We start from the raw sequence: 26926 nt of genomic DNA on the forward strand, positions 1-26926 counted from the left end.
CACACCACTGCGATGACAAACTATTGTTTCAGAACCCGACAAACACACTGACAGGAACACATTGGCGGAGAGCTTAGCTCAAACAGCTTCGGTCAATAGCTGTGTAGTAGCTGCAGCTACCACAGGGAATGATTTTGGCCTCCTCTGTGGCTTCCCGCCCTCCGCACTCTGTCCTTTCTATTATGTGTATTTGTCAGCTGCTCTCTGTCTGCAGGTAGGCACGTTTACCACAAAGGAAATGTTCAGGAAACTTCCTCAGAATATTGACACTAAAAATACAGTTAGTTATTCCACCTCAAGGGTAGTTCAAAGTATGTAAGTCAGTCAAGAACTACTGTCTATACTACTTATATGGACAAAATTATTGGGCCACACCTTTTCAGGTGTATTGCCACAGTTGTATAAACTCCAGCACCTGCCCTCTACGTTTTAAAGAGCTCACTGAATTCAAGTGTGGTGCTGCAACAGGACGACACCACAGCAACGAATCGATTCACATCATGAAACTTCTTCCCTCCCAGATATTCCACGATCGACACTTTGATGGGCTGAGCCAGGAATCGAACCACGTTCTGAGTTTCCTGGTTCCAATTTTGTCCTGTTAAAATTGAGAACAAAGTCACTCCAGTGTGGGGTCGGACTCACCAACAGCCAAATTGTCATGAACCAGTTCTTCCCGTAGGAATTACTGGGGACATACTGACACGATGTGTCTGTGTGTGTGACTGTGTGTTGCCTCAACCAGCAGTCCCTCCTGGCACAGGCAACCCTCTAATGGGGAGCAAGGGGCTGGGGAGGGGATGGAGAAGGTGGAGAGGGAGCTGGGTTGCCAGAGCACAGGTTAATCCACTAATTGGGAGCAAAGGGAGACGGGTTGCCAGATTGTGATGGCCACCAGGAGGGTCCGTTTAAGGGGGACATCTGTTCCTGCTGGAGAACAGCCGCCCTCACAGCTCCCTAGTTTCCTCTCTGACACTCATCTTCTCCACACACAAACGTGACAACGATGGTCTCCTCCTCCAGAGTCTCGTGTTGCATCCAACTCAGAGAGACTGACGGGACCAAAAGCCAGGATCTGGCTGGAAAAGGATAAAAGCTTCACAAGAGTTTCTTTTCCATGGGAAAGCGGTTGTCTTGCCAGCGACATCGAGCCAGCAAAAAGCCGGTTTGTGTTTCAAACCAGCAATTATGGACAATATGTTTTATCGCATCATGTGCTTCAACATACCATATTGTGGATTGGAAGAAATCCACTTCAGTTTATTCAGAAAACATACTCAGGACTATAATTAAAACACGTTCAGGGAGCACTGACTGTTACTGTAGCAATACAGAGTTATTAAACTCTGCAAGAAAAAGGTTGTAAACCCCAATGGAATTATGTCTGAAATGAAATAATAGAGGTGCTCTCCTGTTGCTCTGTCATCCTGCGGATGCGCTCCAACTCCACCTTCTTGTACTGTGGCTGGTGACGGCTCTGCAGCCTCGTGTGACGTGCTGCAGGAGAAGGACTACTGTCACCCGTCTTGAATAGGCGGGTTTTGTTAATGTCATCCTCTCCGTGGTGGAAGTGAAATGATACTAAGGACCACCACAACAGCAACGTGGCCAGTTGCCAGTGAGCAAGCCATCAGGGAAAACATGAGACGGGGGATGGTGGGGTTAGCTGATGAGCAGCAGGTGCACTTTCAAAATCTGAGTGATTGGATTGTTGACTTGTAAAAGCACTAAAGATAGAACAGGGGTGTCTTAGTTTTTCTTAATATATCTCAGCCTGGCCATTTGTTCTGTAAATAAATCATTCATTAAATGTGAAAAGTAGTTTACAAAGAAATAGCTTCTATTTTCTGGCTATTTTTTAGGATAAGGATTCAGAATAAGATTTGTTCCTGCATATAAAAACAATTTTGGCATCCAAGGAAAAAGAGATTTTGGCTTCTGCCAAATCACCTGGACTGTGATTTGTTTGATTTAAACATGTTTAAAATACATTTTTGTTTGTCAAATGGCCAAAAAAAAGCAAAAAGCCAATAGTAGGAAAATGAACTGACTTCTGTTAAGTAAAGTATACAACATGTATATGCAAAAGTGCTATACTTTTGTGTATAGCAAAAAGCCCATTGGGTAAGGCGTGTCTTTAGTTTGTCTTATAGTTTCAGCGGCATGGTGGTGTGATGGTTAACACCATCGCCTCGCAGTCTGCATTTGAATCCACAGGCTGGCTCGGGCCTTTCTGTGAGTGTTCTCTGTGCCTGCATGGCTTCTGCTGGTTCTCCAGCTTCCTGCCAGAGTCCAAAGACACACTTTAGGTTAATTTGTAACTGTGTGAGTGAGAATGGTTGTCTGTCTCACTGTGTTAGCCCTGCAATAAAGTTTACTTTTTCAAACTTTCAAAAAAAAGAAAAAGATACAGAGCGATGTTTTTTAAATACATGTTTCGCAGTAATTTTAGATCAAATTGAGATCAAACTGGACTATATGTGGTCCCTTACCCAAACTGTGTTTGTCTGTCTTCGACTAATAAAAAATTTAATCTGAGCCACCAGACAAACATGGGCACCCATTAATATGCCCGGGCCGAACAAACACTGCATTTCACTAAACAAATATGAATACTTGTCGTGTCTTTATTGAACACGCTGAGCAATCAATCACAGTACAGGCTGAAAACGGTGAGCTAAGCAACTTGTCAAATCTGTTTCAGCAGCAGCAACAACACGAGACATTTTCCTGTGCAAACGCTCGGATGTTCACAGCTGTGAGGAGGAATCTTGGCAAAGTTCTCCTGCAGAGCTGTTTCAGTTCAGTGTTTTGAGGATGTCTTGACTGAACACCTTAGCATCTCAGCTGGCCTCAGGGTCAGGATGTTGACATGATTGTTTTAAACAAATGAATTTTCTTCACCATCCTGTGGATTTTCCCATGCCGTTTATCCAGCTGTTTTTTTTGTCTTTAGAGTCTTTCGTGCTTTTACACATGAGCACATGTGTTATATGAGATTTCTGGACAAACTTTCCTGTTAGATGTGGATTCTTTCTCGTGTCTTTCAAAATTACATGTTGTGCCCTCGGTATGATCTCTGCAGGATACTCACGCTTAATGAAAGAAGAGGCAGCTTTGAATTTCTTCCACTTGTAGACAGTTTGTCTTATTGTGGATTTGACACAATGCTTTTGCAGCCTCACGCAAGTGTAAGCAAGTGTTTTCTTGCTTAGTCAACCAACTGTAGTAGCTCCTGAGCAGATAAGGAAAGTGTTTTTGACCGAGTTCCTTTGTCACTAAGTTTTGTGCTTTTAAAACCAACAGGCCATAAAAAATAACATAGACCCGGAAAAGGCAGAGGAGAGCTCTCGCTTTTCAAATGCAGGTTCTTAAATATTTAAAATCTAGTTTTACAAACGCTTCATGGGGAAGAAAATGCATTCAACACATTGTGAGGCCTCTAGGAGACACACAGTGTGTTTGGGTGATAAATACTGAATGACAACATAATGTGTCTGATTGTGAGGAAAATCCACGGCAGCTTTAAGCCTTTTATCCAAATTCACACAAACACATAAATGTTATCTGGCCTGTGGCTGAACTTTATGAACACAAAACTTTATTGATATCGCTCAGCTTGTGTTTGAGATAAACAGGACAAAATGCATCTCCGCTCCCATCCAGAAAAAAATGTCTTTCTTTCTCTCTGCACTATGTGATGATTTCAGCTGAGTTGAGTTATTCTGGTTACAAAAAAACCACATGAAAGATAGAATTGGTACGATGACCATGTATGATAAGGATGATTTTAGTGGGTAATCTTTAACAGACACAAACTACACACTAACTAATGACTCACCGAATTTATTTGAAAAACTGCATGTTGGCTGCTTGTTTTAACAGTGTCTTTAACAAAACTAGAGTAATGGGTTTGTGAAATTCATGAACAGAGTTTACCTGAACGTCTTCCTTCCACGTTTGATGATTTTTGTCCTGTGTGTCTGACTACATCAGGGTACGCCATCCTGCAGGCCATCATGGAGAAAGCAGGACAAAACAACTGGCAAGTCAGCGCCATCTGCGTGGAAAACTTCAACGATGCCAACTACCGGAGACTGCTGGAGGACCTGGACCGGCGACAGGAGAAGAAGTTTGTCATCGACGTGGAAGCTGAGAGACTGCAGAACATGATGGAACAGGTGATGTAAGCTTTTGGCATCAGCATTTGGTTGTTCTTTGTTTTAGCAGACCACAATTGGTCAGTCATCTTTGTCCTTTTTACCTGTGGAGAATCAGCAAATTTTGAAGTTGAATCAATGAAACCTCCTGCATGGTTTGTGCACAGCTATTTCCAGCAGTGTACGAACATCAAGCAATGTTTTACTTCTTTTTGGTATCAGATCCTTTACAAATTAATTGAAATGTCTCTCAAGATAAAGGGTTTTAGCAGGACTGTGTTAGTGTAGCTCAATAATAGCATCTTTATTAACGTGTGCACAGCTTGGGGTCTGATGGTATTCACAGATGCAGCTGTCCTCTGGAATAACTCTGCGCTCCACCTGAGTCTCAGTCCTCAGGACCTCAGCCACAGTTCAGCTTAGCTGCCACACTTTTTTCAGAGAGAAACCCACACATCAACCTCTGTTTACTCTGTATTATTTTTATTCATAGATTACTTGCTCCTTCATCACAGCTTCTCATTTTTGAGCCACTAATTTGTGCTGCTCGTTGGTGGATTGTCCAGTTATTACTGAAATTAACTGGCTGCGTATTTGTATTTAAATCATGCTCACGTGCCCGCTTAACAAATCTAACCCTTAATCTGCAGATTAAATGAAACATATGGGGGGGTTTCTAAACAGGGAAATTTATAATTGCTTCAATATGTCATCTTCTAAACATGGATTGCACTGAAGTTGTGTGTTTTTGTAGTCATTTCCTCTAATAGTACTTTAAGAAATAATAAAAATAGTTGACCTATTATGCTTTTCCTCATTTTCCATTATATACATCCAGTTACAACCGGGTATGTTCATCCTAAACACAGCAACAACTGCAAATAATAAGGCCATTTTATGTTCAAGTAATCGCTGTAAAACAAAAGCTCGTGCTTCTGACTGCTATAAACATTGTTCCACACTGTTGGTCATCTCAGGGATATACATCTATCTAAGCACAGAAGCTCCACCCACATGATGTCCAAATTTTCTATATGCAAGGTGCAGCCAATCAGAAGAAAGGTGATTGCCTCTAACCTCTAACAGGGGGAGGAGCTAAAACGGCTCATGTCAGATAAATGCAGATTATTTTTGAACCTTCAATTATGCAGAACTGCTCCAGAGGCCAAAAATGAAGTTGTGGAGCTGGATGTTTTCCCAAGATGTCCTTTTTAAGTGATAACACCTGGGTCTGATTGTGGTTTTTACAGGATCCTGTTATGAATCATTGCAAATATCGGCACATTCAACGTCCTGACAAAATAAAGTCCAATGAGGCAAGAAATGCAAACAGTCAGACTCACAGACAGATTGTCAACAAACCCCCGAGTTAGCCAGACTTATTTGGAAGAGAAATGACGGCAAATGGTAAAATTCTAACCCAGGCTGTCTGTTTTAAAACATCAATCACAGTTTCCCATGAATGTAAAGCAAGAACTGGGTCCTAGCCTCCAAAACACATTCATGAATTATATGAAAGTTTTCTCTCGGGGCATATAAGGGAAAAAAAATGTTTTCTCTCTTTCTCATCTGATTCTGTGTTTTGCAGCCTGCTGCAAATTCCCATTAGCGTCTCTGCCTGAGCTCACCAGCCTGTCTCACAGACTTCACACTGATGAAAGATGGCACTTGGCTGTTGCCTTGCTAGGCCTTGTTTAAGTTTTAGCAATATTACATTGGCGCGGTTTAAAAATGAACAATGCAGTTAGTTATACTTGATCTTGTTTGCAGCTTTGATGAGTCCCGACATGTTTTAGAGATATATCTCTCTCTCTCTCATATGCCGCTGCACGGAGTTTGTGTTGCACTACCTAAGGCTGAACACGTCTGATACAATCAAAACAAGCATTCATATCTGTTTTTTGCAGGTATTTTGCAGGTTCCTTTAAATTTTGGTGGTCTTAGGCTCTTTGGTTTGCAGACAGGCATAGAAACTATATTGGTTTAAGTGTATGTTTCACTTAGAGCATTTTTTCCAATGTACTGCCAGACCACTGAAAAAAAAACTGTATTTTTACCTATACCATTAATCCATCTACAACTTCTGTTCATCTGGACATTTCGTCACTCATCCAGTTGACTTCTTTAGTCTCAGCTGACTGCAGGTTTCCCCAATCTTATAAACAGTACATTTGCATAATGACTGAAATCAGCCCACTGAAGGAACAATGGGGTGTCAGGTCAGTTCCTTGATCATTAATATGCAAATTCTCATGACCACTGATCAACAACCACTGATCAAAGCCCACTGATCAATGGCCATGAGTACCATTCACAGAGTTGGGGAATGGCTGCAATCACAGGATTGTAAGATGGTGAAAGATGTACCCTCAGGCCCCCTCCTCAATTCAGAGATGGTCTTTCCCTTTTCACATAAATGGATTTCTTGACTCCCCACGCAAACCAGCGTTCCTCCCAATGAAAACGATACGAAAGAAAACAAAAAAATAAGAAACAAACTTTTGAATTTACTTACCTGGATGATTGAGCATGCATCAAGATACCTTTTGATGCATTTTCTATGCAGCTTAAAATCCAAAGCTTTTTATAGTCACACAATGAAGTCGGTCAAAACTGGAGGTCAGAAACAAAGAAAACAAGCAAGCCTTCAGTATTTGCTCATTTTGTTTTTGAGTGCGGATGTGCTAATTAGAAAGTTTTGAATGTAAGAACAGTCTGTCCTGATCTCCAGTGGTGTTAGTTGGCAAAAGCACACTCAGAATATGATGTGCACCTTCCTCTTCCTCCTCCTCCTTCTGCTCATCTTCATACCTTCATCCCTCCATCTTTCCCAGGGGCAACTGGTGTCTGTGTAATTGTTCAATTATTCAGGAGCTCTCCACTCCTGACATCTGTCATAGTTCTAACAATTTACTTTGCAGATGCACGAGTGTTTGTGTGCCTCTTTGCCCCCACAGAGAGGCAGACATCCCGCTCCATCTTTGCTTGATGTCAGCGCACAGGTCGTCTCCCAGAGCAGACGTGATACGTTCTGTCAGATTGAGAGCTTTTGGAATGATGCACTGTTTTTGTGTAGAAGTGGTCAGAATTACATCTATTTTAGCCTGTGTTCATTCCAGCTGTCCTCCCATTAATAGCTTACTAAAATATCCAGATCCAGAATGAGGACTTGAATACATAATTAGACCTCATTAGCTGCTTATCGCCAGCACGGTCAGTTCTCGGTGTATCACAGCTTTCAGATGTTACTTTGACTATCAGAACATGAAATCTAGGAACACTAACCTGCTTCATTTGCAGACGGGGGTGTTGCTGATTTGCAAGATGAGCTGTACAGCTTTTGCAATAGCTGGAAAATAAACACAGGAATACAGCTACAGTTAGCTTAAAGTGTTTTAAAAAGTAATAACGAAAAATAAAACAAGCAGAATTTTGTCCATTGTTCTTTTGGAGTTTTCTTCTTTCAGTAAAAAATGCATTGGTTGCATTGAGTGACTTCCTCCTAACAGGCATTGGCCAATCTGAATTGGGCTGTTGTGATTGGTCAGAATTTATAAATTTATAAATTTTGATTTTTTTTAGAAAGTAAAACACATTTAGTCGTCTTTTGTTTGTATAGGTAAAAATAAAGCCTAAATATATTGTGCGGATTTGTCCACCTCAAGGTAGCCATACATTAAGCTTATCCTGCTTTCGTCTCAGTTTCCCTCTAAATGGGACCACAGTTTCCAAAATGAACATCCTGCTGTATTAAAGGAGATGTGAAACAATGTGAAGCAACAATAACATCAAGAAAATATTTCCTGAGAGCACCAATTAAGCGAGAAACGATTGTGCAGTCAGGCTTCCTTTTTCAACCAGCTGGAGTCGCCCCCTGCTGGCCATTCGAAAAAAATGCTGGTCTGTCATTTGAGTAAACAGTCAGGCACTTTAACACTATAACATAGCCAACAGGGTGCACCTTTGTCCTGAATTTTGTTACTTTTAGCATTAAACCATGTTGATATACAGTTTTGTTTTATTGCATATCTATCTATATAACATTTCTATATGGATTTATAGTCACTCTTCATGTATATATATTAACTAGTTTTTATTCCATAATTTATCCCAACACCTCCTAGGACCTGGCGTCCACATATGTGGACATCACATTTTGGGTTGTCTAGACCAAAATACCAAATTTAGCTCCACAAGGGCCTGATATCCACTTACGAGGGTAAAAAAAAAAAATCTGGTGATTCTTTGTTTTTACATTCATCAGGTCCTAAACAGCCCAAATATCAAAGAGAAATTAAAAATGCATGCCATGGAAGAGTTTGGGTCTTAGGAGGTTAATTAATTACAAAACATAAATATGTTATACATGTTGTTTGTGTCTGTTGTCTGTTCTGTTATGTACATTGAGAGTGTCAATACAGCTAATTCTGCTAAGAAGGCAGTCAGTAAACTTTTTTTAAGCATTAAATAAGCCATTAAAAGTTCAATTTGAGTCAATTACATGAATTTTTTCCCCTCGTGTGGAGTATTAGGGAAAATGAGAAAAATATAACTAAATTAAAATTTGTAAAGACAGTCCTGCACTGACTTCTTGGATCCTCAGTCAGCAATAAATGTCCAGCAGAACATTTCATATACAGATGTGGGCAAAAAGGAAATAACTTCAATATTCAGCGTTTCTTCAGTGTGTGGCAGCAGCAGCCTTTATTCGATAAATGATGAAAATTATGTGAAAATCTACTCTGTGAGACGTGAGCCAAACATCGGTCGCTCTCGTGGTGTCATTAGTGACGGCCTCAGTGCCAGAAGAGGCTTTAAAAGCCATCAGTGATGCAGAGTGTGAGGGAACAGCAAACACTCGTCTTCCTTCATATCATTACTGTCCAGTTTGCTTCCAATTCTCCAGCAGCGAGTCCCTCTAACAACAACAGTCAGAGTTTATTCTGTAACTCTTGTAGCATCTGCATAAACATGTACTATATGATAACAGCAATTTATAACACTGTGTAAAAGAGCAGATGTGATTGAGTTTAGATGTATGTGATTGTTAAATTAGCCAACCTGCATTACGTTTGTGCTTGTAAATGCGGGTGCACTGATGCAGTACCTTTGCTTTGCTGTCTGCTGATAGAAGTATAGATCTGACATCAGGAGTTAATTAACATTACTGTAAGACTTAGTATTTAAGTCTAAGATTTAAATAACTTGTCCATCCGTCCATCCATGTTCAGGGTTGTGGGGGTGATGTAACCCTGCCTTTCTTGAAAAATATAAGAAATGAAAATATATTCTATATAAAATACAGAATACTCTCACCTATAGTCACATGTCATGGCACAAATGTGCTTCCTCTGAAGAGCGCCTGGGCTCAACTTTAGCGGCATATTGAAAGGAGCCGCAGCAACTGACAAGATGCCAGATATTGAACAAAATCTAGGTTACACGTTTTAGGCATGTCTGTGTCCTCTCAGCGGACCTACAGGGGGTGTTTGGGGAGAGGGGGATATGGCCATCTCAGGCTAGGCTCCTCCCCCTTCCCAACTACAGCCACATAAGAAGTAGAAGATGAAGGGATAAAAATAACCTCTTGCTCCAGCTTACCAGACCACAGTTTGTGGCTAAAAACTAGCTGCAAAGATATAAATAATTTCACACCTGCTCTCAGTCTGGCAGGTGTGAAATACCTCATACCTACTACCCCATTACTCATCCTATGCTGTCGGCTTTCTCCATGGTATGTTAGCTCCACCATTAGCAACCAGTATACTAAATTACATAGATCAGCCCCAAAGTCTTTGGAGCTTGCACAGAAGGCGAGTGGACTTCTTTAAGTTTGTTGAAGAGGTTTCACTTCTCGTCAAAGTCACCTTCTTTTCAAGCTCCTAGGACGACTGTGTCCTGGATGACTGTGAACCAACACAGACGTGAGCCCCATAAATCATCCTGCCGTCACATGAGCCAGCTTTATGAATCACCGATGACTGATATCTGACCTGGACATCAGTTTAATGCATCCCTACTTGTGAAACTGTTTAACTGTTTTCCTTTGAGGTAAATTTACTCTCTTTATTTCTCTTTTAAAGACTTGTGTTTCCACTTAGAGACTCAAGAACTGAAGGAGGATGAAGAAAACCGTCTTTATTGCTAATCCTTGGTGAATTTTTTTGATTGAAACTTCTTTCTTCTGAGAAAATAATTTGTGGGAAAGCCATTTATAAATATATGGACAGGTCTTTGTTGTGATGTAATCATGGCTTTTTTAAGAGTAATCTTGAAAATTGGAGCTGAGAGCGTTCAAACTGATGCTCGGGTCTTGACAGTAGTTAAGCTGCCGGGGACCTGATACCGATCCCGGCTTTTCTCCGGGATTCAAAGCACTTTTTTCTCCTTGATTCACGCCCTTATTACCTGGATGTCCAGTGGGATTTCCCAGCAGATGTCAGCTTTCAAAATGAGTTTTTATCACCACGATGCAGCTGTGTGGTTGTTTGCATGTTGAGTGAGAGAGTTGAGAAGATCTGTCACGTCCCTCGAAGTGTGGAGTGTTTACATACTGACGTGACCGTCCATTCATTCGTTTAGACGTTCAATCGTCTGAGTGTCAAACCAGATGGACCCACGGTGTCAACGCCCATGCACTCACCTGTCACATGCTCATTTAATGTAATTAAGCTTTGTTATGCTGTAATCCAGTCAGATTAACGATGAGCTCTGCTCTGCCTTCTTGCAGATTGTCAGCGTCGGGAAACACATCAAAGGCTACCATTACATCATGGCCAATCTGGTGAGGGACGGACACTTCCTGTCAGGGTCCTTGTTTGTTTGCGTCTCTCTTTGTCCTTCGTATTTGTTTCACTCCATCTGTGGCTTGCTTTCTCATGCTGCTGACTGCCAGCTCGTTGTAATTTAAGTCCGTGTGGTGCTGATCTCAAGACTGTGTGTGGTTAAATTTGAAGACCTTGCTCAAGGAGCAGATGTTAAAACTGATAACAGTAGGATTTTTTGCTTCTGTAGTGCTAGACCGCTCCCGCTGTTAAAATATATTTACAAATGTGAGACTAATTGTGGAAATAACAGGGTTTTCCCTGCTAACCCTCCCATACAGATTTGGCAAAAACCTCCAAAAGAAAATCATTAAAATAATCTGTGATCTTTTTTACTCATTTTTTAATAAAATATATCTTTTTTTGTTTTGCAAATGGCCAAACCCCACGAAACATAAGTGGCTTCAATAAAAGTCACACAAAGCAAATAACACAAAACCTCCCCTTTGGGCATCAATCTGTGAATCTAGACTGTTTTTAATATGGAGCATTATGGCATATTCAGTTGGGCTTCATGACTTTAATCCAGTATGTATGAACGACTAAGGTTTCCCAGTCTTGTAGACTGGAAGTCTGCAGATGAGGAAAGATGCATGAGGGCCGATTACATTTATAAGAAACTACTTTAAAAAATCACATGTGGGATGTGACTATCGCCTGGAAGAATCTTTCAACAAGAAAATATCACTTTTAGCTTTGGAAAACTGTTCAAACATCAACTTTATTAGTTACACTTTTCCTCATTTGTTACACGATGTGAACCAGAAGAACCTGAAGATATTTTGTATGATGGCAGTATACTACAGGATCAAAGACTTTATCCACTCCCTGCTTTAAGAGACATTTATAATGACTGTGATCACAGTCTTGTGAGATTCAGCACAGCTCACCACGTCTTCCTCACTCACTGCCTCCAGTGCTGCTGCTGTGATATGTGGCACTCTCTTATAGACGCTGAAGAGTGCAGTAAATAAATTCAATCTGATGTTTACGAGCGGCAGTCAGTTGGTAGTTACCGGCTTTGATATTCCACTTGTTAAGTGCAATACCTCTGCCCTCATCGTCCTTCCTGCCACATGCTTGTTTCTGTCTGCCACTGATGGATCTGTGACTGGACGTGACCGCTCTTTCCCCTTCTTGTCCCTCAAGGGTTTTAAAGACATCAACCTGGAACGCTTCATGCATGGCGGCGCAAACGTGACGGGCTTCCAGCTGGTCGACTTCAGCAACCCAATGGTCATCAAACTGATGCAGCGCTGGAATAAACTGGATCAGAGGGAGTACCCGGGCTCGGACGCCCCGCCCAAGGTGAGTCATGTCAGAATCAGAGCAGAAGTACAACACAAGCCTTTGTCTTAAGCCCCACAGCACAACTAGTTTTACCTGCAGACCTCTAGTGATTTGATCCAAATCCTGTACAATCTGCCGTCCCCATAATTTGTGAAGTGAAAATTTCACTGCAAAGTACAGAAGATGTAGAGATCCTTTGATATTAAAGCAAAGCATTTAGCAGCATCAGCACTGCTTGTGTAGCATATTATGAGATGGACAGTGGGCTGTACAGAGCATACTGCTCTTTTTTTTAATATGGTCAGCTTGTTATTATTATAATTAAGTGTTTAGTTGCAAACATCAATGCCAATAAATTCAAGTAAACAGTCTCAGCTTATCCAGTGGATTAGTGAAATTTGATAAATCCACTAATTTCCAGGTCAAAAGATAAATAAGAAAATGCTCAAACAAAAGACTGCTTGTGTATTTAAGGGTTATTTGAAACCATTCACTGCATTCTTCTATAATAAAGTTAGATGTTAAGTGCTAGTGTCCCTTTCATAATATTTTAATACTATGCCATATCAATTTTTACCCCTGGACTCCTCAAGTCATATCCTTGAGAAAGATATAAACCCGGACTTGCTCCCGAGTGCGTGCATGAATGTTAGAAAGTGCTTAAGCAGCGATAAGGAAGCACTGTACGTGTGAATGTGTGTGGTAGAAAGCACCCTGAGTGCTCGGTTAAGTGGAAAGGTGTTACATAACACCCATTCACAAATGTTACTACAAATGACTTAGTGTGTACTTAATTTTGTCCTCGTCTTCTCTACTTTGTCTTGTTATTGTTATTATCATTATCTGTAACTGTATGGGTCCCGCTGCTTGTGCTGATAGCGTTAGTTCTCCTTTTTACTTCAGTTTTTTGTGTGTGTGTGTCTGATTTCTGAACTAAGATCTCAACCAATGTAGCGTTTTGTCCACTCCCCCAGAGAATGCCTTTAAGGAAATACCTTTTAAATGATGACAAAATGATGAGCTTCTTCTTTTTCAGTTCTTGTCACTGGCATTTCATAATTTGTGGTGCAAATAAGGGGCTGTTTAATTCCATCTGTGGTTAAATCTCAGAATGAGCTTCTAAAAGTTTACAAATATGATGGAAAAGCTTTGTGCACATTTCTGCCTTTGTGAGAACTGTGGTGATAAATCTGAGAGAGAGTTTTATGCATTTGGGCCCTGGAGGGTGGGAAATGTATCTAAAAACAGATGTCCTGTATATGAACAATAGTGTGCGTGCTATTTGTAGGTAATGGACTGAAACATGCAAAACCATTTTCCTTAAAGAATCCTGCTGGGGTAGTTGAAAGCCGAAAAACAAAATAAAGATAATGTATTTAAGGATGCTGCCATGTAAGATGAAAAATATGAATGTGTGTTATCATGTTTGGCATCAAAAAAACCCACAAAAAATATCGATAACGCTCCTCCTGCCTCTTCCACTGCTGCCGAGCAGCGACGTGACAGACTGACCCACTTTAAATCCTTTTCAGTCACACAGATTGCGAATAGCACTGGGGCAAGAAGGCATCACGCCATGACTGTTAGCGAACCTCCTCCCCCCTCGAGCAGATCCGAGTGTCCAACAAAGATTTCTATTTTAAAAACCAGATGCAGTGGAGTGGAAGTGGTGTGAGTCAAGACGCTAGTGTGCGTGTAGCGTGTGCGTATCTGATGGATTGGGGTGGTTCAAATTAAAAGTTTACACCACAGGGCGATCTCACATGACAAAATGTGTGTGTGTTTGTGATATCTGTGTGAGTGTGTGTGTGTCTTTGTGTTTTCCCCCACTCAGTTTCTTGATAAATTGCTCTCTCTCCTGGAAATCCACTCAGCCTAAATTACTCTGCTCCCCACTAAGTTGTCCACAGCCTGAGTCATAGCTAGCCCTTCTTTCTGCTAATATATTAACAGGACAGTGAGTTAGGCCTCCTCCTGGCATGTTTACTCACTTTGCAAAGACAGATGTAAGACTTGGCGTTTAAAAGTTCCAGGAGTCGTCAGGTAGTAAATGGGATATTCTTATTCAATGTATTACAGTGAGCTTGGCATGACAAGGACAACACTGGAGATATTATACCTCATTTACGCCTGGCATTAATACACAGTCTTATTTTAACCTGCAGCGGCAAACACAAACAGCCTTTCAGTGCATTAACTTACTCCGTATCTCTCAGTGAAGCTGCTGTTTTGGTTTATTAGGAGGAATCTGAATATAAATCTGATGGTATGCTTTTTTATAAATGCATTAAATCATAGTCACTAGTTCAATTTCAGTTCAGTTCATTTATATTCTTTATATTGTAAGGTAAAGACCCTACAATAAAACACAGGAAATCCCCTATGAGCAACCACTCGGTGACAGTGGCAAGGAAAAACTCCCTTCGGCAGAACCAGACTGGGGGAGGAGCAGCAATCTACTGTAACCGGTTGGGGGGGGAGGCAGGACAAAAGACATGATGTGGAAGACAGCCAGAGATTAATAAAAGCTAATGATTAAATGTAAACTGTTGTATAAACACATGCAGAGTGAAAATTGAAAAAGTTTTTATGCTAGTTTTTAATCTTCTTTAAAGCACATCTCGCGCCAAATTTCACTTTAATTTATCCAGAAAGGACATTATATGAGTTTTCTTACCTAATTTAAATACACAAGTTTATTTATTCCAGTTGCCCTTCCTGACTCATCCAGGGATCTTTTACATGTTAATATGGCTCATCAGTTCCTACAGTGTAACACCTCAGTAAATCGAAACAGATTCACTCCATAAAATCATGTTGGCTTGCATATCATCTGCATTATCAGTTAGTTAGCACACAGTACCTCAAATCCGAAGCCAGAGGCAGATGTTTTGGGTGTAACTGTTACTTTGATGATTGAAATAACTAATTATTAATTAACGCTATTCAGTGAAGCAGTTTATTTGGATGCATAAAGCTGTTTCCTTGGCTAATTTTTGGTGTCACTTCAGTTATATTTATGAGGTGACCCTGATTAGCATTATTCTGGTATAATTGCATTTTTCCGAGGAATTTGTTGCTTCTTTTTCATAAAATGATAATGCCAGAAACAGATATCATTGCTAGATGATAGTATTTGTTTCTTCTGTTTTTAACCCATGTGATTTTCTCAGGTCTTCCTGCATTGTGATTGGATATCAAAATGATAACTCCAGAGCTTGAAATTGCAGATTTATAGGCAAAAAGATCCAGATAGGATTTTATACAGCCCAGTGAAAAACTAAGTACAGGCTTACTGCTTCCATAGCAATTAAAAGCGTAAGTAGCAAATGCTCTTAATGAAAGTCTCTTGATGAACTGATCATCAGCAAATATGACCGGATCTAGAAAAGCAGACATTTTGCCACTTTGCTGGTATGAAGCATTCAGATGCCAAAATCTTCCCAAGAGTGGTGATTCCATCAAATTCAGCCCAAGGTCAGACTGTGCAATGCTCAATAAAAGAAAGGAGGGAAAAAAGAGCTACATCTCAGACTCTGCAGACCTCAGTTAGCATATCAAATGTTCAAGTTCATGAAAGCACAATTAGAGCCAAGACTGAACAAGTGTGGCTAGTTTGGAAGGGATATCAGGAGAAAGTTTCTTTTCTCTAAAAAGACAACGGCAGCAAAGGTTTTCAAAGTTGCATCTGACAAACCACGAGAAGTCCAGAACAATGGACACGTGAGACCAAAATGGAGGTATTTAATCACAGTGCACAGGACAACACCTCATACCATCACATGTTGGTAGAGGGCTGATGTCTTGATTTTGTTTTGCAGTCACAGGACTGGGGCACCTTGCACTGCAACATGAACTCCTCTGTACACCAAAGTATTCTAGATTCAAATGTAAGACCATCTATCAGAAATAGAGTCATCAAGAAAATAATGACTTTAAGTTATTGCAGTTAAAAGTCGTTCTACAACCTGCTGAGTCATGGGATGTGTTTAGTTTTTATGGGACTGCAGTCTGCAGAGGGTCCTGTAAAAACTTCAACCGAAAACCTGCAATTTTTTTTTTTTTTTTTTGTTATTGCCAATAGGGGGCGAGTTCTCCAGTGACAGAAAGAAGTGCGATTGCATAGAAATTTATGAGGAAGTGACATTACTGTTAGCATAGTAACGTCATTAAACCGTTTCCTCATGATTTTATGTTCCCAAACACCAGTTTCAGGTCTTGTTGAATAAAACAATATGTTCATTTTGTAAATAATCAGAGTTGGAAATATTTACTATGCAGGGTATAATTTCAGCTGGAGACAAAAAGCTTCTGTTTCACATGTTTCTGCTGTTTACGTATGTTTTCTCGGTCAGAGCTACCCCTGGTTTCAGTGGCTTCTTAATTAATACAGCAGGATCTTAATTTTGTAAATTATGGCCCTGTGTAGATTAAAATACACAGTAATAAAGGGTGTAAGTCATTGAGTTTACACGTGCAGTGCTTTTGGTTTCTTGGTGAGTTACACCCTTTGTTTGTGATGCACAGTTTTCCAAAAACTAAAAAGGCAATCATTGAAATACTCGAGTCAGGACTCGAATAACCTGACACCTCGTCTTTTATGCCCGAGACAGATTATCTTTAAATCTTCAGTAAGGACAGAGGATTTTCTTTCTCTAAACCAAGAAAGAGTGTCTAACCTCAGATTGCAAACATTATGTAGACGTTTCTTCATCTGGCCTGGTTAAAGACCTCTGACTTACCAACATTTCTTAAGGAATTCAATTTGTTCTTGTGTCTGTCTGGTTGTGAGCACACAGCTGCAAAAAAAATAAATAGCGAAGTTCCTGGCAGCATTCGCAGTGAGGATGAAGATGAGAAGAAGCCGATAGCTGCGGTGACTGTTAGTGAGTTTATCCCACTCCGTGATTGTTTGTGTGTGTTACTTGGGGCAGCTTGTCAAAGAGTAACAGGGGGATGGAGTGCAGCAGACTCTCTGCAGAGAGCCATAATGTCACCGTGAGAAGTGGGCTAATGAATAGGATTCACCCCCGGCCGGAGGCAAAGTTAATGAACTCCTGCTACTCGGGATAATTAATGCCAGACTGCTTCCCGGCTGGACAAAATGCTCTCCTTTTCCCCTTTCTATCCCCCCTCACTCACCCACCCACCCACTCTGCGTCTTCCTGCCTATTCCTCATTCACTCAATTACTTTTCTGCCCTGCCAGAGGTGAGTTTTAGGGAAATGTATTGCTCATGAGAGAGAGAGGCGAGTGCTTTTCTTTTTTTTTTTTGTAGACCCAAATAATCAGAAGCAAAGGCAGAGGCAGAGTCTTCAGGTCAAAGACAGATTAGGGGAAATTGGGAGGTTTATACTGTGGGGAATGTGCTCTCCTCCTTTTCTATATCTAGAAAATAATGAGCAGAGTAAAACTGCTGCCTCGCTCTAACAGCCAGGCTGTTACCGCGTGCTGCTTGGCCCTGCAGAAAGTCAGCACGCTCTCGGAGGCGACCTTACGCAGATTGTTTTTAAAAACATCTGACCAGCAAATATTGCAGAACATTTTGCCTGTCTAGCTAAATCAGTATTTAATTGGCCTCATACCTTTTCCTGGTGTGCGTCCCCCAGCACTACCCAAAACGGGCAGAGCAGCGGGATCGCCTCGGGCTACAAAGACTGTAATTTATAAACCACGGCATCTGTCCCTGCTGGGTTTTATTTCCTTTCAATACAGTCTGCTTCATCCTGAAGAGCTTTTATTCGATGTTAAGTTGTTCTTTTATAGACACATTTTCCATCATTGACCACATACAGCAGGGGTGGGGAACTCCAGGCCTCAAGGGCCCGTGCCCTGCAAGTTTGAGGCATCACCCTGGGTCAACACACCTGAATCAAATGATTAGTTCATTACCAGATGTGTTGAGGACACATCTAAAATCTGCAGGACACCGGCCCTTGAGGCCTGGAGTCATCCTACCCCTGAACGCAGGATAACATCTCTGATCGCCCCTTCTCGTCTCACAGTACACCTCGGCGCTGACATACGATGGTGTGATGGTGATGGCCGAGGCCTTCAGGAACCTGCGCAGGCAAAAGGTGGACATTTCAAGACGGGGGAACGCCGGCGACTGCCTCGCTAACCCTGCCGCCCCGTGGAACCAGGGCATCGATATGGAGCGCACTCTAAAACAGGTGAGACGCAGCATAAGTGGAGGTAATCGGCAAAGGTTTTTCACTACTTCCTCTTTGTTCAATCCTTTAATGGAGAGCCTGGGTGGCTGTGAGCCTCTGCTCGAATGTCTGTTATTGAAAAGAAGACGCTCTCTGATCTTCACGATCGTTGCCTCAACATGCAGTTGCACTTTTGAAGAGGCTTTTAGATACAGCGGAGCCCCTTAGAGCACAAAGAAGTATATTAAGAAAAGCTTCACTCTCTGAAAAGCGTATTTCCCAAAATATTGAACTATTCTTTAAACGCCCTCAAACCAGTTGAAAGTGTGTTTCAGCTGATGCTCAGAAGACAGAGCTGGCTGGCTTGGTTAAATCAACAATAAGCTCAAAGGAGTAGTGAACATCTGCTTATTAAATAAAATCTCCCAGACTCTTCAAATCATGCAGCATGCAGTGTCATCCCTTGATACAGCCTGCTGCACTTTTCTTCCAACAGTTTTGTGTACTAAAACAATATTTGCTTATGTGGAACTATATCATGTCCTGGTGTGTACATGTCTTCGTCCCCCTCTGTGTGCAGGTCCGGCTGCAGGGACTAACAGGTAATGTCCAGTTTGACCACTATGGCCGCAGGGTCAACTACACTATGGACGTGTTTGAACTGAAGAATAATGGACCCAGACGGGTAAAGCATCACACCACACTGCTTTCATTTGTGCTGTGGATAAATATTTGGCTAACGGTGATGATCACACATTTGACTTATGAAATCCAGTTTGTTTGCAGACCTACAACAAGCTACACGACTATGAAATCATCATACACCCCATGTGGTCCCAATATAAACTCAAACTTCAATCCATTTTGTGCTGCTAATACAGGTCCTAGTCCTAGTTGCTGCAATCTAAGCAGCTCCAGCTCTTCTGATGGGACGTTCCCAATCCAGCTGAGAGACACAATCTCTCCACTGTGTTCTAGCTCTGTCTCTGGGTTGGAAATGCCTCAAAATCCTCATCTATGAGGCTCCTAAGAAGCGCCCTCGAACCACCTCAGCTGGCGCCTTTCCATGTGGAGGAGTAACAGCTCCACTCTGAGCACCTCCCAGATGACCAAGCTCCTCATACTGTCTCTAAGGCCTGATTTAGACTTCTGTGGGGACCTTTGTAGAAGATATGATGTAACCTACATAAGTTGCTGACACTGAGGCCAGCATTTATGCTTCTGCTGGTGCATTACATGTTAGTTACCCTGTGGTTGTGTCCATGCGTTTTATAGCCAGCGCCGTCCAACAGAAACTTTTTTGGCTCTTTCTTGTGATGAGGTTTTTTTTCAGGGTCAAACACTTTAGTCCTTCACATTTTTCCACTTCTTTTGACATTCCCTAATGTCATTTCCAATAGTTTCATCAGTCTCCATCCAGGTATTTGCTGTCATCTGAGTCCTTATATTGATGCTATGATTGTCTTTTCTTTTATTGAGATGATGGTTATAATTAAAACATCAAAGCAACAAAGTAGCGAGAAATTGCACAGAAATTACAATGTCTTGTTGCGTTTCTAGGGAGGTTACGCTGTAGGGTTTCATTGAGGTTTCCCACTGAAGTACAATTCCCTAGTACAGATGAGCCCAGCCACCCTTTGGAAGGAAGCTCATTTCCACCCCTTTTTTCCATGATCTCATTTTGCTACCCACAGCTTGTGGCCATGAATCTATGGGAGCATAGATCACCCGGTAAACCGAAAGCCTCGCTCACACAAACTTGTTTTGAATAATTCAGGGAAGGAAGGCACACAACATTAACTTTTGCTCCATTTTCCTTCCTTGAGTGCTGTCAGCTACATGCCTCTTTTCTATTGGTCACGCTGGCAGTCTTCACAGCACAGAGCTGTCAAAGTTCAACAAATGTCACTCCTGCAGTGTCTGAAAGATCTCCCGAGCAGCATCCTGTGCTTTGGCTATTGTGTGGACACAGCACAGGATGGGGGAGCAGCTATGGCTCACCTTTTTAAGCTGGCGACCCAAATAGCAAAGGCTAAAGTCCCCTCCAGACTCCCACTTTGCTGTAATAAATAACAGCAGAAAGCCAAAAACAGAAATAAATAATATGCAGCCACGTCCTGTGTGAAAGCAACTTTATTTGAAATTTGATTATATATTTGAATTTAATGCAAATTAAATACAGGTATGCATATTTAGCATTTACAATTAGTAGCAAAATAAAGACAGTACTGTAGTTCATATCACTGGTTATCATGAAAAAAAATAGTCCCGTTTGATTTATTGATTAGTATTTTTAAAGTTGTCACATATGTATCTATACGATATACATTTCCTTTTTAGTAATCTGACAGTGTTATCCCAGTGACACGTGATCTGTTGCTACCTTCTGAGGAGACGTAAAAATCAGTCTTTCCATCCAACGCTGCAGGATTCACCAAATTAGTGGTTGGAAAATGTTTATGATCCCACGAGGGAACCCTCCCTGACAGCCCAGCGTGTGTAATCAGCTGCTTAACCACAATGTGGTCAGGATTTTATAAAGGCAGGGGATTCTTTTAGATTAAAACTGCACTGTGACGTTAAGAATTTGTTTTAAGGTTAGACAGTTTACTCTGCCATGCGTGTTATTTATCTGGCTCTCTGAATGATGTGCCTGACAGCATGTCATAACAGGTCTTGTGTGTAGCTCAACAGGTTACAGATTTTGCAGGTTTCCAGCGAGCAACTTTATTCCTAAACACGGTGTCGTATAATTTTCAAAGACCCGTGCTCTGGTGGGCGTGCATGCTTGAATATAACTAAATCGTAAACCTTCTTCATTCATCCATAAATCATTGTAGATTCGTGCAGACTGCCTTCATGTGAAGTATCTGGGTGAGTGGGATGATACGACATGTAGTGTGCTGCTCTCTATTATCATAAGTAAATTGTGGTGGCGGGGAAGCTGCAGCATCTTTTGCTTGCTGGTTTGAGAGGATGGATGGATGTCTGTAGATGAAATTCAAGGGAAATGGGGGGAAAGAGAGAGAGAGGGCACTTGTGAGAGTGATGCCGAAAGGATGAAATGAAATAGAAAGCAATCAAGGTGGAGGGGAGGGGGAGGAGGCAGAGAGGAGTCTCCATCAATCAAAAGCTGCTTTGGCCTGTCTTCCTTCGCCGTGGCGAGGGTCCCGTCAGGACACGGTCTATATATGTGTGTGTGTGCATGTGTGGGTCACAGCCTCTCTCCTACATTTTCCGTGGCCCTCAATCATCCTGATGCCTCGGCACACTGGAGGGATCAGCCAATCACAGCTTATTCCCAGCACCTACACTATGACTCACTTGTAGCTGCTCATAAGGGTCGACTTCAGGGCGTGGACAAAATTTGTCCAAAATTTGTCCCTGCCCCAATAAAAACATAAAAGCACCAGAAGAATTCATGTCTACAGGGAACCAACCATGCCTCTGACAGGGGAGGGTCCTTTTTCATCAGCAGCAGGTCATTTTTACTCCCACCTGCAAATATGATTATGAATTGTGAGTCCATACCACCATCAGTAGCTTAGATCAGATTAAAATAAAAATCATGACTAAACATAGCTATGTGAGACGTGTCTCAAAGTACAGAAATGCCACTCTCATCTAGAGCACAAAGGAGCAAACCATGTGTCTATTTCTGTGCTGAATTAGCAGTTATTGTAATTTTTTTAAAAGTGGAGAATGATTACTTCAGAGCAATCGAAGGCTATCTACATGTTGAATTATTACCTGGTGCCTGCTGTTTGTGGTTTCCTTTAAGTAATAAAGGCCTTTTTTTTTTACCATAAATTGAAATAAATATGTGCACAAAGATCAGGATGGCAGCAAATTAAATGCCTTCGCCCCGCTGAAAATGCTCCACTGAAAGAATTTTATGATATTACAGCCACAGCAAACCTATCTGTCAATTTTGCTCAGTCAGTTTGCCCCTGAAGGACTTCTGGATGAAGGATGAAGACAGTAAAGTCAGCTGAGCATGATATTACACCACATTGATCTTGAAACTGGCATCTTGTGTGAAGTATATTAATCTAAGGCTAAATGGTACTGCTTACTGTCTTTAACTGGCTTTCCTCAGCGTGATATGATGATACTTTATGTATTTGTGACGTATAGTTGGACTAAATAACTAAAACCTGGAAGTTAATTAAAAAAAAGTTTAATGTGCTTTTTTTTAAACAGCACCTCCTGTCAGGAGAAGATGTCATTAGCAATTAGTAATAGACATTGTACCAAGTTTCACAGCTTTGCCTGGGGAAAAATACTTAAAAATACTGTTATATTCTTGTATTAATAGCTCAAATAGTTGCAGCCTTACTCTTGCCAACTTTAGTATAAAGGTACCCGGTCCTGGGAATCTCAACCCAAGGTATTCTTAAAAGTGTTTTCCAAGCTCTGGATTCATCAGCTTTCATCATCTTGAGCCTCTTGCCTCGTGTGCACAGAGACATATGTAGGTCACTTACACCGTATGTGAAACATGAGCCGTCACAGTCTGCACAACAGCAAGAGATACATTTCAAAGCATCAACAGAAAGTAAAGGAATCACGGAGTTGCGATTTTGTCACTTTTAACTTTATCCTTGTATTTTTGTATTTAATGGCGCCTTTTCATCCTCTATTTTATAAAAAACTGAAGTGTTAAAACATTTATAAAAGTCAACATTTATAAAAATCGTTCATTAAGTTGATATTACTCTACATTTTTCTCTCTATATATAGAGCCCATGCACATTATGAATTACTCCAAAAAATAATAATGATTTTTCCTTTATATGTCACACAGTGTATGTTGCTTCTTGTTTTATATCACAATATGTGTGTACTTTTGATTGTTATATTAGCCCAATGATGCATGCCGTTCTTTAAGCCACACCTCCCTAAAAGCACACTTTATTCTGATTGGTTGCCCTTTGTTGGGCTTCCCCAAGCAGTGTTTGTAAACCACACCTCCTGATCTCAGCTTTGGCTCATGTCTGAAACCATATAAGGGAAACCATACACATGCCAGGAAACATGCAAAGCGAGCTGTTAGAGTTTTTGGCTCATCTGGATTATTTTTACTCAAATCCTGATCCCATTGTTTGAAACATCCAACAGTATCCAACAATTTAACAGTATAAAAGTGATAATTAATAAATGGGAAATAATATAATATGATCACTATCAGGGTGCCTACAGTATGATAGAAAAGTGTCCACTATTTGAACAAATTACTTGTAACGCCAACACTGAGCTGCATAAATTAAACTTCACGCTGCAGTAAAAACAAAGCTTTCCTCTCCAGTTACATCCACTTGCATCAAGTAAAATAGCTCCCACGGTATTAGGGATTGCATCATCATAATACATAATACATACACCCACCCGACCATGTGGATTATATAGCATATTATTATGAATCTACGCACGCTTCGGAGCTTGATCTCATGTTTTTGTTTTCACTACAGATTGGCTACTGGAATGACGCAGACAAACTGGTGCTGATCCAGGACTCTCCGCTGCTTCCAAATGACACTTCTGGCATGGAAAATCGAACCGTTGTAGTCACTACAATCATGGTAAGAGACCAGCATGTCCTCAACCAACGCGCACACTCATGCATGCAGTAATATTCAAAGTAATTTGTAATGCCAGGAAGTGTTATTAACAAGTGCCTCTGCAGATTACACTGATTCATATGCAGAGCCAGGAGTGTCAGATTTAGTGGATACACATCATACATCACAAATCTCCGACACTGATACAAAAAACATGACGGTCGGCTGCACTTTTTGCTTGCAAAGTGTTTCTGGTTTGTTTTTCTGATGTACTTTTTTTGTTACATGTTTTAATATATTAAAGGGCATCTTTAGTGGTAAAATTTTAAGCAGCAGCCAGATGAAATTGGCAAGGGCACATATTCAAGTTCAGTGCTCACAATTTGGCACTTTTATAACCCTAAAAACCTTTAAATTCTGCGCTACGAGTGACCAGATTTCAGAGATAAGTCTGCTTAGTTACATAATTTTCTATTTTTAAAAAAACTCTTAAGGAAAGGGGATTTATTTTTATTACTTCAACAGAAATTTCAATAAAACATAACACAGCTGCAGGACTAACTGCCGTCACTTAGATTTTCCTTTATTGCACCAATAAACATCATAAACAGCTGCCGTTATTGAGGGTTTTTTATTCTTATTGCATTTTATAAAGCAGTGCCATACATCTACAAAAGCATTTCACACACACTGAATTGCCTTTGCATGGCATGCGAATCTCAAGCTGTAGCAGCGACTCTGCGGTGGCTGAATAGAGTAAAGCAGCCAGATGTAAATGTAGCATCTGAGGGGAGGAAGGAAGGAAGGTAAGGAAGTGGGAATGGAGAGTCACAGCTCAGCAAAATCCTCCCTCTTTTCAGCCCCTGATGAGGAACCCCATTTTAAGAAACTGATCCCCAGTTGGACGCAAGCAGGATATGAAAGCCCTTAATGGCAGAGTGATGGACACAGCAGCCTGAGCCAAAATGAAGCCCTAAAGACACTGGGCGAGAGGAGAGACACAGCAGCTGTGTTAATGGATACCCTGTTTCAGAAATCTGAACAAGAAATGGAGCCGCTCAGAGCCATAATGGAGTCCCTCGAGAGGATAATAAAATGCAAATGGAGGGGAAAAAGACAGTCCTCTTTTCTTTTCTGTTTTTTACGGACGCCCTCATGGATGGACACCCATTGAGGCCTAAATGGATCCCCCCACTCCTACCATCACAGCATCTGATTTCTAGCATAAACAAGCTCCAACTACACCTGCTAATGTGTGTGTGTGGTAGTGTCACGCATTGTCATGCTTGGTGTGTCTGTGTGGCCAATCACAGCTCGAGAATCACCACAGTTTGCGATTGTAGTGTTTTGCAAAGATCTCCAGAGCCTGAAGCGTAAAGTAAGGAAGTGGCAGTGTATAAATATACATGTTGTCTAAACCTGTCACCTTCTCCTACTACCTGCTCTACCGTACAGTACATTACACACTCCGAGGGCTTCCTGTAAGCCTTAAAACAGCTTAGAAAGACTAATGCTCTCATAATCATCCCAGTTCATATCCATCATGCTTTTGTGCAGCATGATAATATAGTTACATTGTGACGGCTGCCTTTCATTCCCGCTTTTAATGTTTGTTCTGCGTGTTTGTGAGAGTAATGTTGGCTTAGCATAAACTTAATGAAGCGTCCAAGTTTTATATTACATCCATCTGTGTCTTAATGCGTTTTAAGAACCCTTTGCAAAGTAGCAGTTTAACATGTTGTGGAATATGCTTGCTGATTATCAGGCCTACACTAGCTGCTCCCTGGCCTAAGCCTGAAATAAGTTTTATGATCTGACTTATATTTAAAGGCGGATAGCTCCTCTACCCCAGAAACCTGGAGACTGGGACATGGCAAAAGGGGGGGCATGGGGTGGCACCAGTCCCCTCATGGAAAAAAATATGAAAAATTTAGGGAGGGACAAGAGGGTTTGGTGTAGTCTTCCTTAATGGATCATTGTAAATAAAACTATTCAATTTTCAATAAATTAACTTGCATTCAAAGCTCTTGTGCTAATTCTAGATGTGAAACAATGAAATTTAACTTTTTATCTTAAAATCAAGAATGTGTGAGACATTGTTTGACCCATCAGCAGAATAAAAAATCTTTAAGATCCTACCCAGACTGGATTCTGTTCCTTAAATGGTTGAATCATGTTCTTTCATGTGGTGGCCACATGTTACAGGGCAGCCATCTTTCTCACAAAGTCATTGTTGGTTTGGTCCGGAAACAGCCATGCCACCACATTTAAATAAAATAAAATCCCAGAAACCGTTTAATCGCTCTTCTCTTATCTTAAACCTTTAAGAGTTGTCTGTATTTAAACAACACAAAAAATGACAAGCACACACTAAACCAAACCACAGTTGGAGAATCCATGATATTGATTGGTTTTTACCTTTTTTTTTTTGCCGCTTGTTTTGTCTTCTTAATTTTTTTCTGTGCACAGTTTAGCTGTGTGTTGTGTTCCTTCTTGTTTGTCAGATTTGACGGCTGCTTTTGGCCAAAAGCTGAGGGCTTAACTCTGCCCTTGCTTTCACATAATTCAAGCGGGTCCACCAGGTGCCCCCATTCTTCAGACCTGAACCTATCCTGAGGCCATATTTCTGTTGTTTCTTCTCCACAAAGTTATATGATTTTATAAGAAAGGCTTTCTCATAAATAAAAATGACATGACAGTCAACAAGTGCAAAAAATACTTCACCTTCACTTGCCAGTAATCCACATATTTAATGCCAGATACTCGCTGCAGTCCACTTGTGGTGCTGTAGCATCTTAAAAAGAGAAAACAACTTTCAGATTTTTTTTAGTACATCAAAGCTGAGCTCCCAGATTAGCATGGCTACAGTCTAATCTGTTATAATCCAGACCGTGCCCTTTAAAGTATAGAAGCTGTGGAGAGTTTTTATGTCTTGTCAC

General features: G+C 41.0%; 1 protein-coding gene across 5 annotated transcripts in view; it reads left to right on the forward strand.

The window, feature by feature from the left end:
* gria4b (glutamate receptor, ionotropic, AMPA 4b) overlaps positions 1–26926 on the forward strand; it is a 157196-nt gene that overhangs the window by 85157 nt on the left and 45113 nt on the right. For 4 of the 5 annotated variants that reach the window (XR_315412.3, XR_315411.3, XM_005916062.3 and 1 more), the window contains exons 4-9: positions 3997–4181; positions 10891–10944; positions 12134–12292; positions 18280–18447; positions 19007–19111; positions 23898–24008. Coding sequence is in view for 3 of the 5 variants with exons in the window: in XM_005916062.3 (XP_005916124.1) it covers positions 3997–4181; positions 10891–10944; positions 12134–12292; positions 18280–18447; positions 19007–19111; positions 23898–24008 (782 nt within the window). In the remaining 2 variants the exon portion in view is untranslated. Of the gene's footprint in view, positions 1–3996; positions 4182–10890; positions 10945–12133; positions 12293–18279; positions 18448–19006; positions 19112–23897; positions 24009–24847; positions 26126–26926 lie in introns of those variants that run through there. The other variant, XM_005916063.3, reaches the window with a different exon arrangement.

The sequence above is a fragment of the Haplochromis burtoni genome, unplaced genomic scaffold (assembly GCF_018398535.1).
Source record: "Haplochromis burtoni strain Fernald_Lab_line unplaced genomic scaffold, NCSU_Asbu1 Contig_17, whole genome shotgun sequence".
NCBI classification, from domain to species: domain Eukaryota; kingdom Metazoa; phylum Chordata; class Actinopteri; order Cichliformes; family Cichlidae; genus Haplochromis; species Haplochromis burtoni.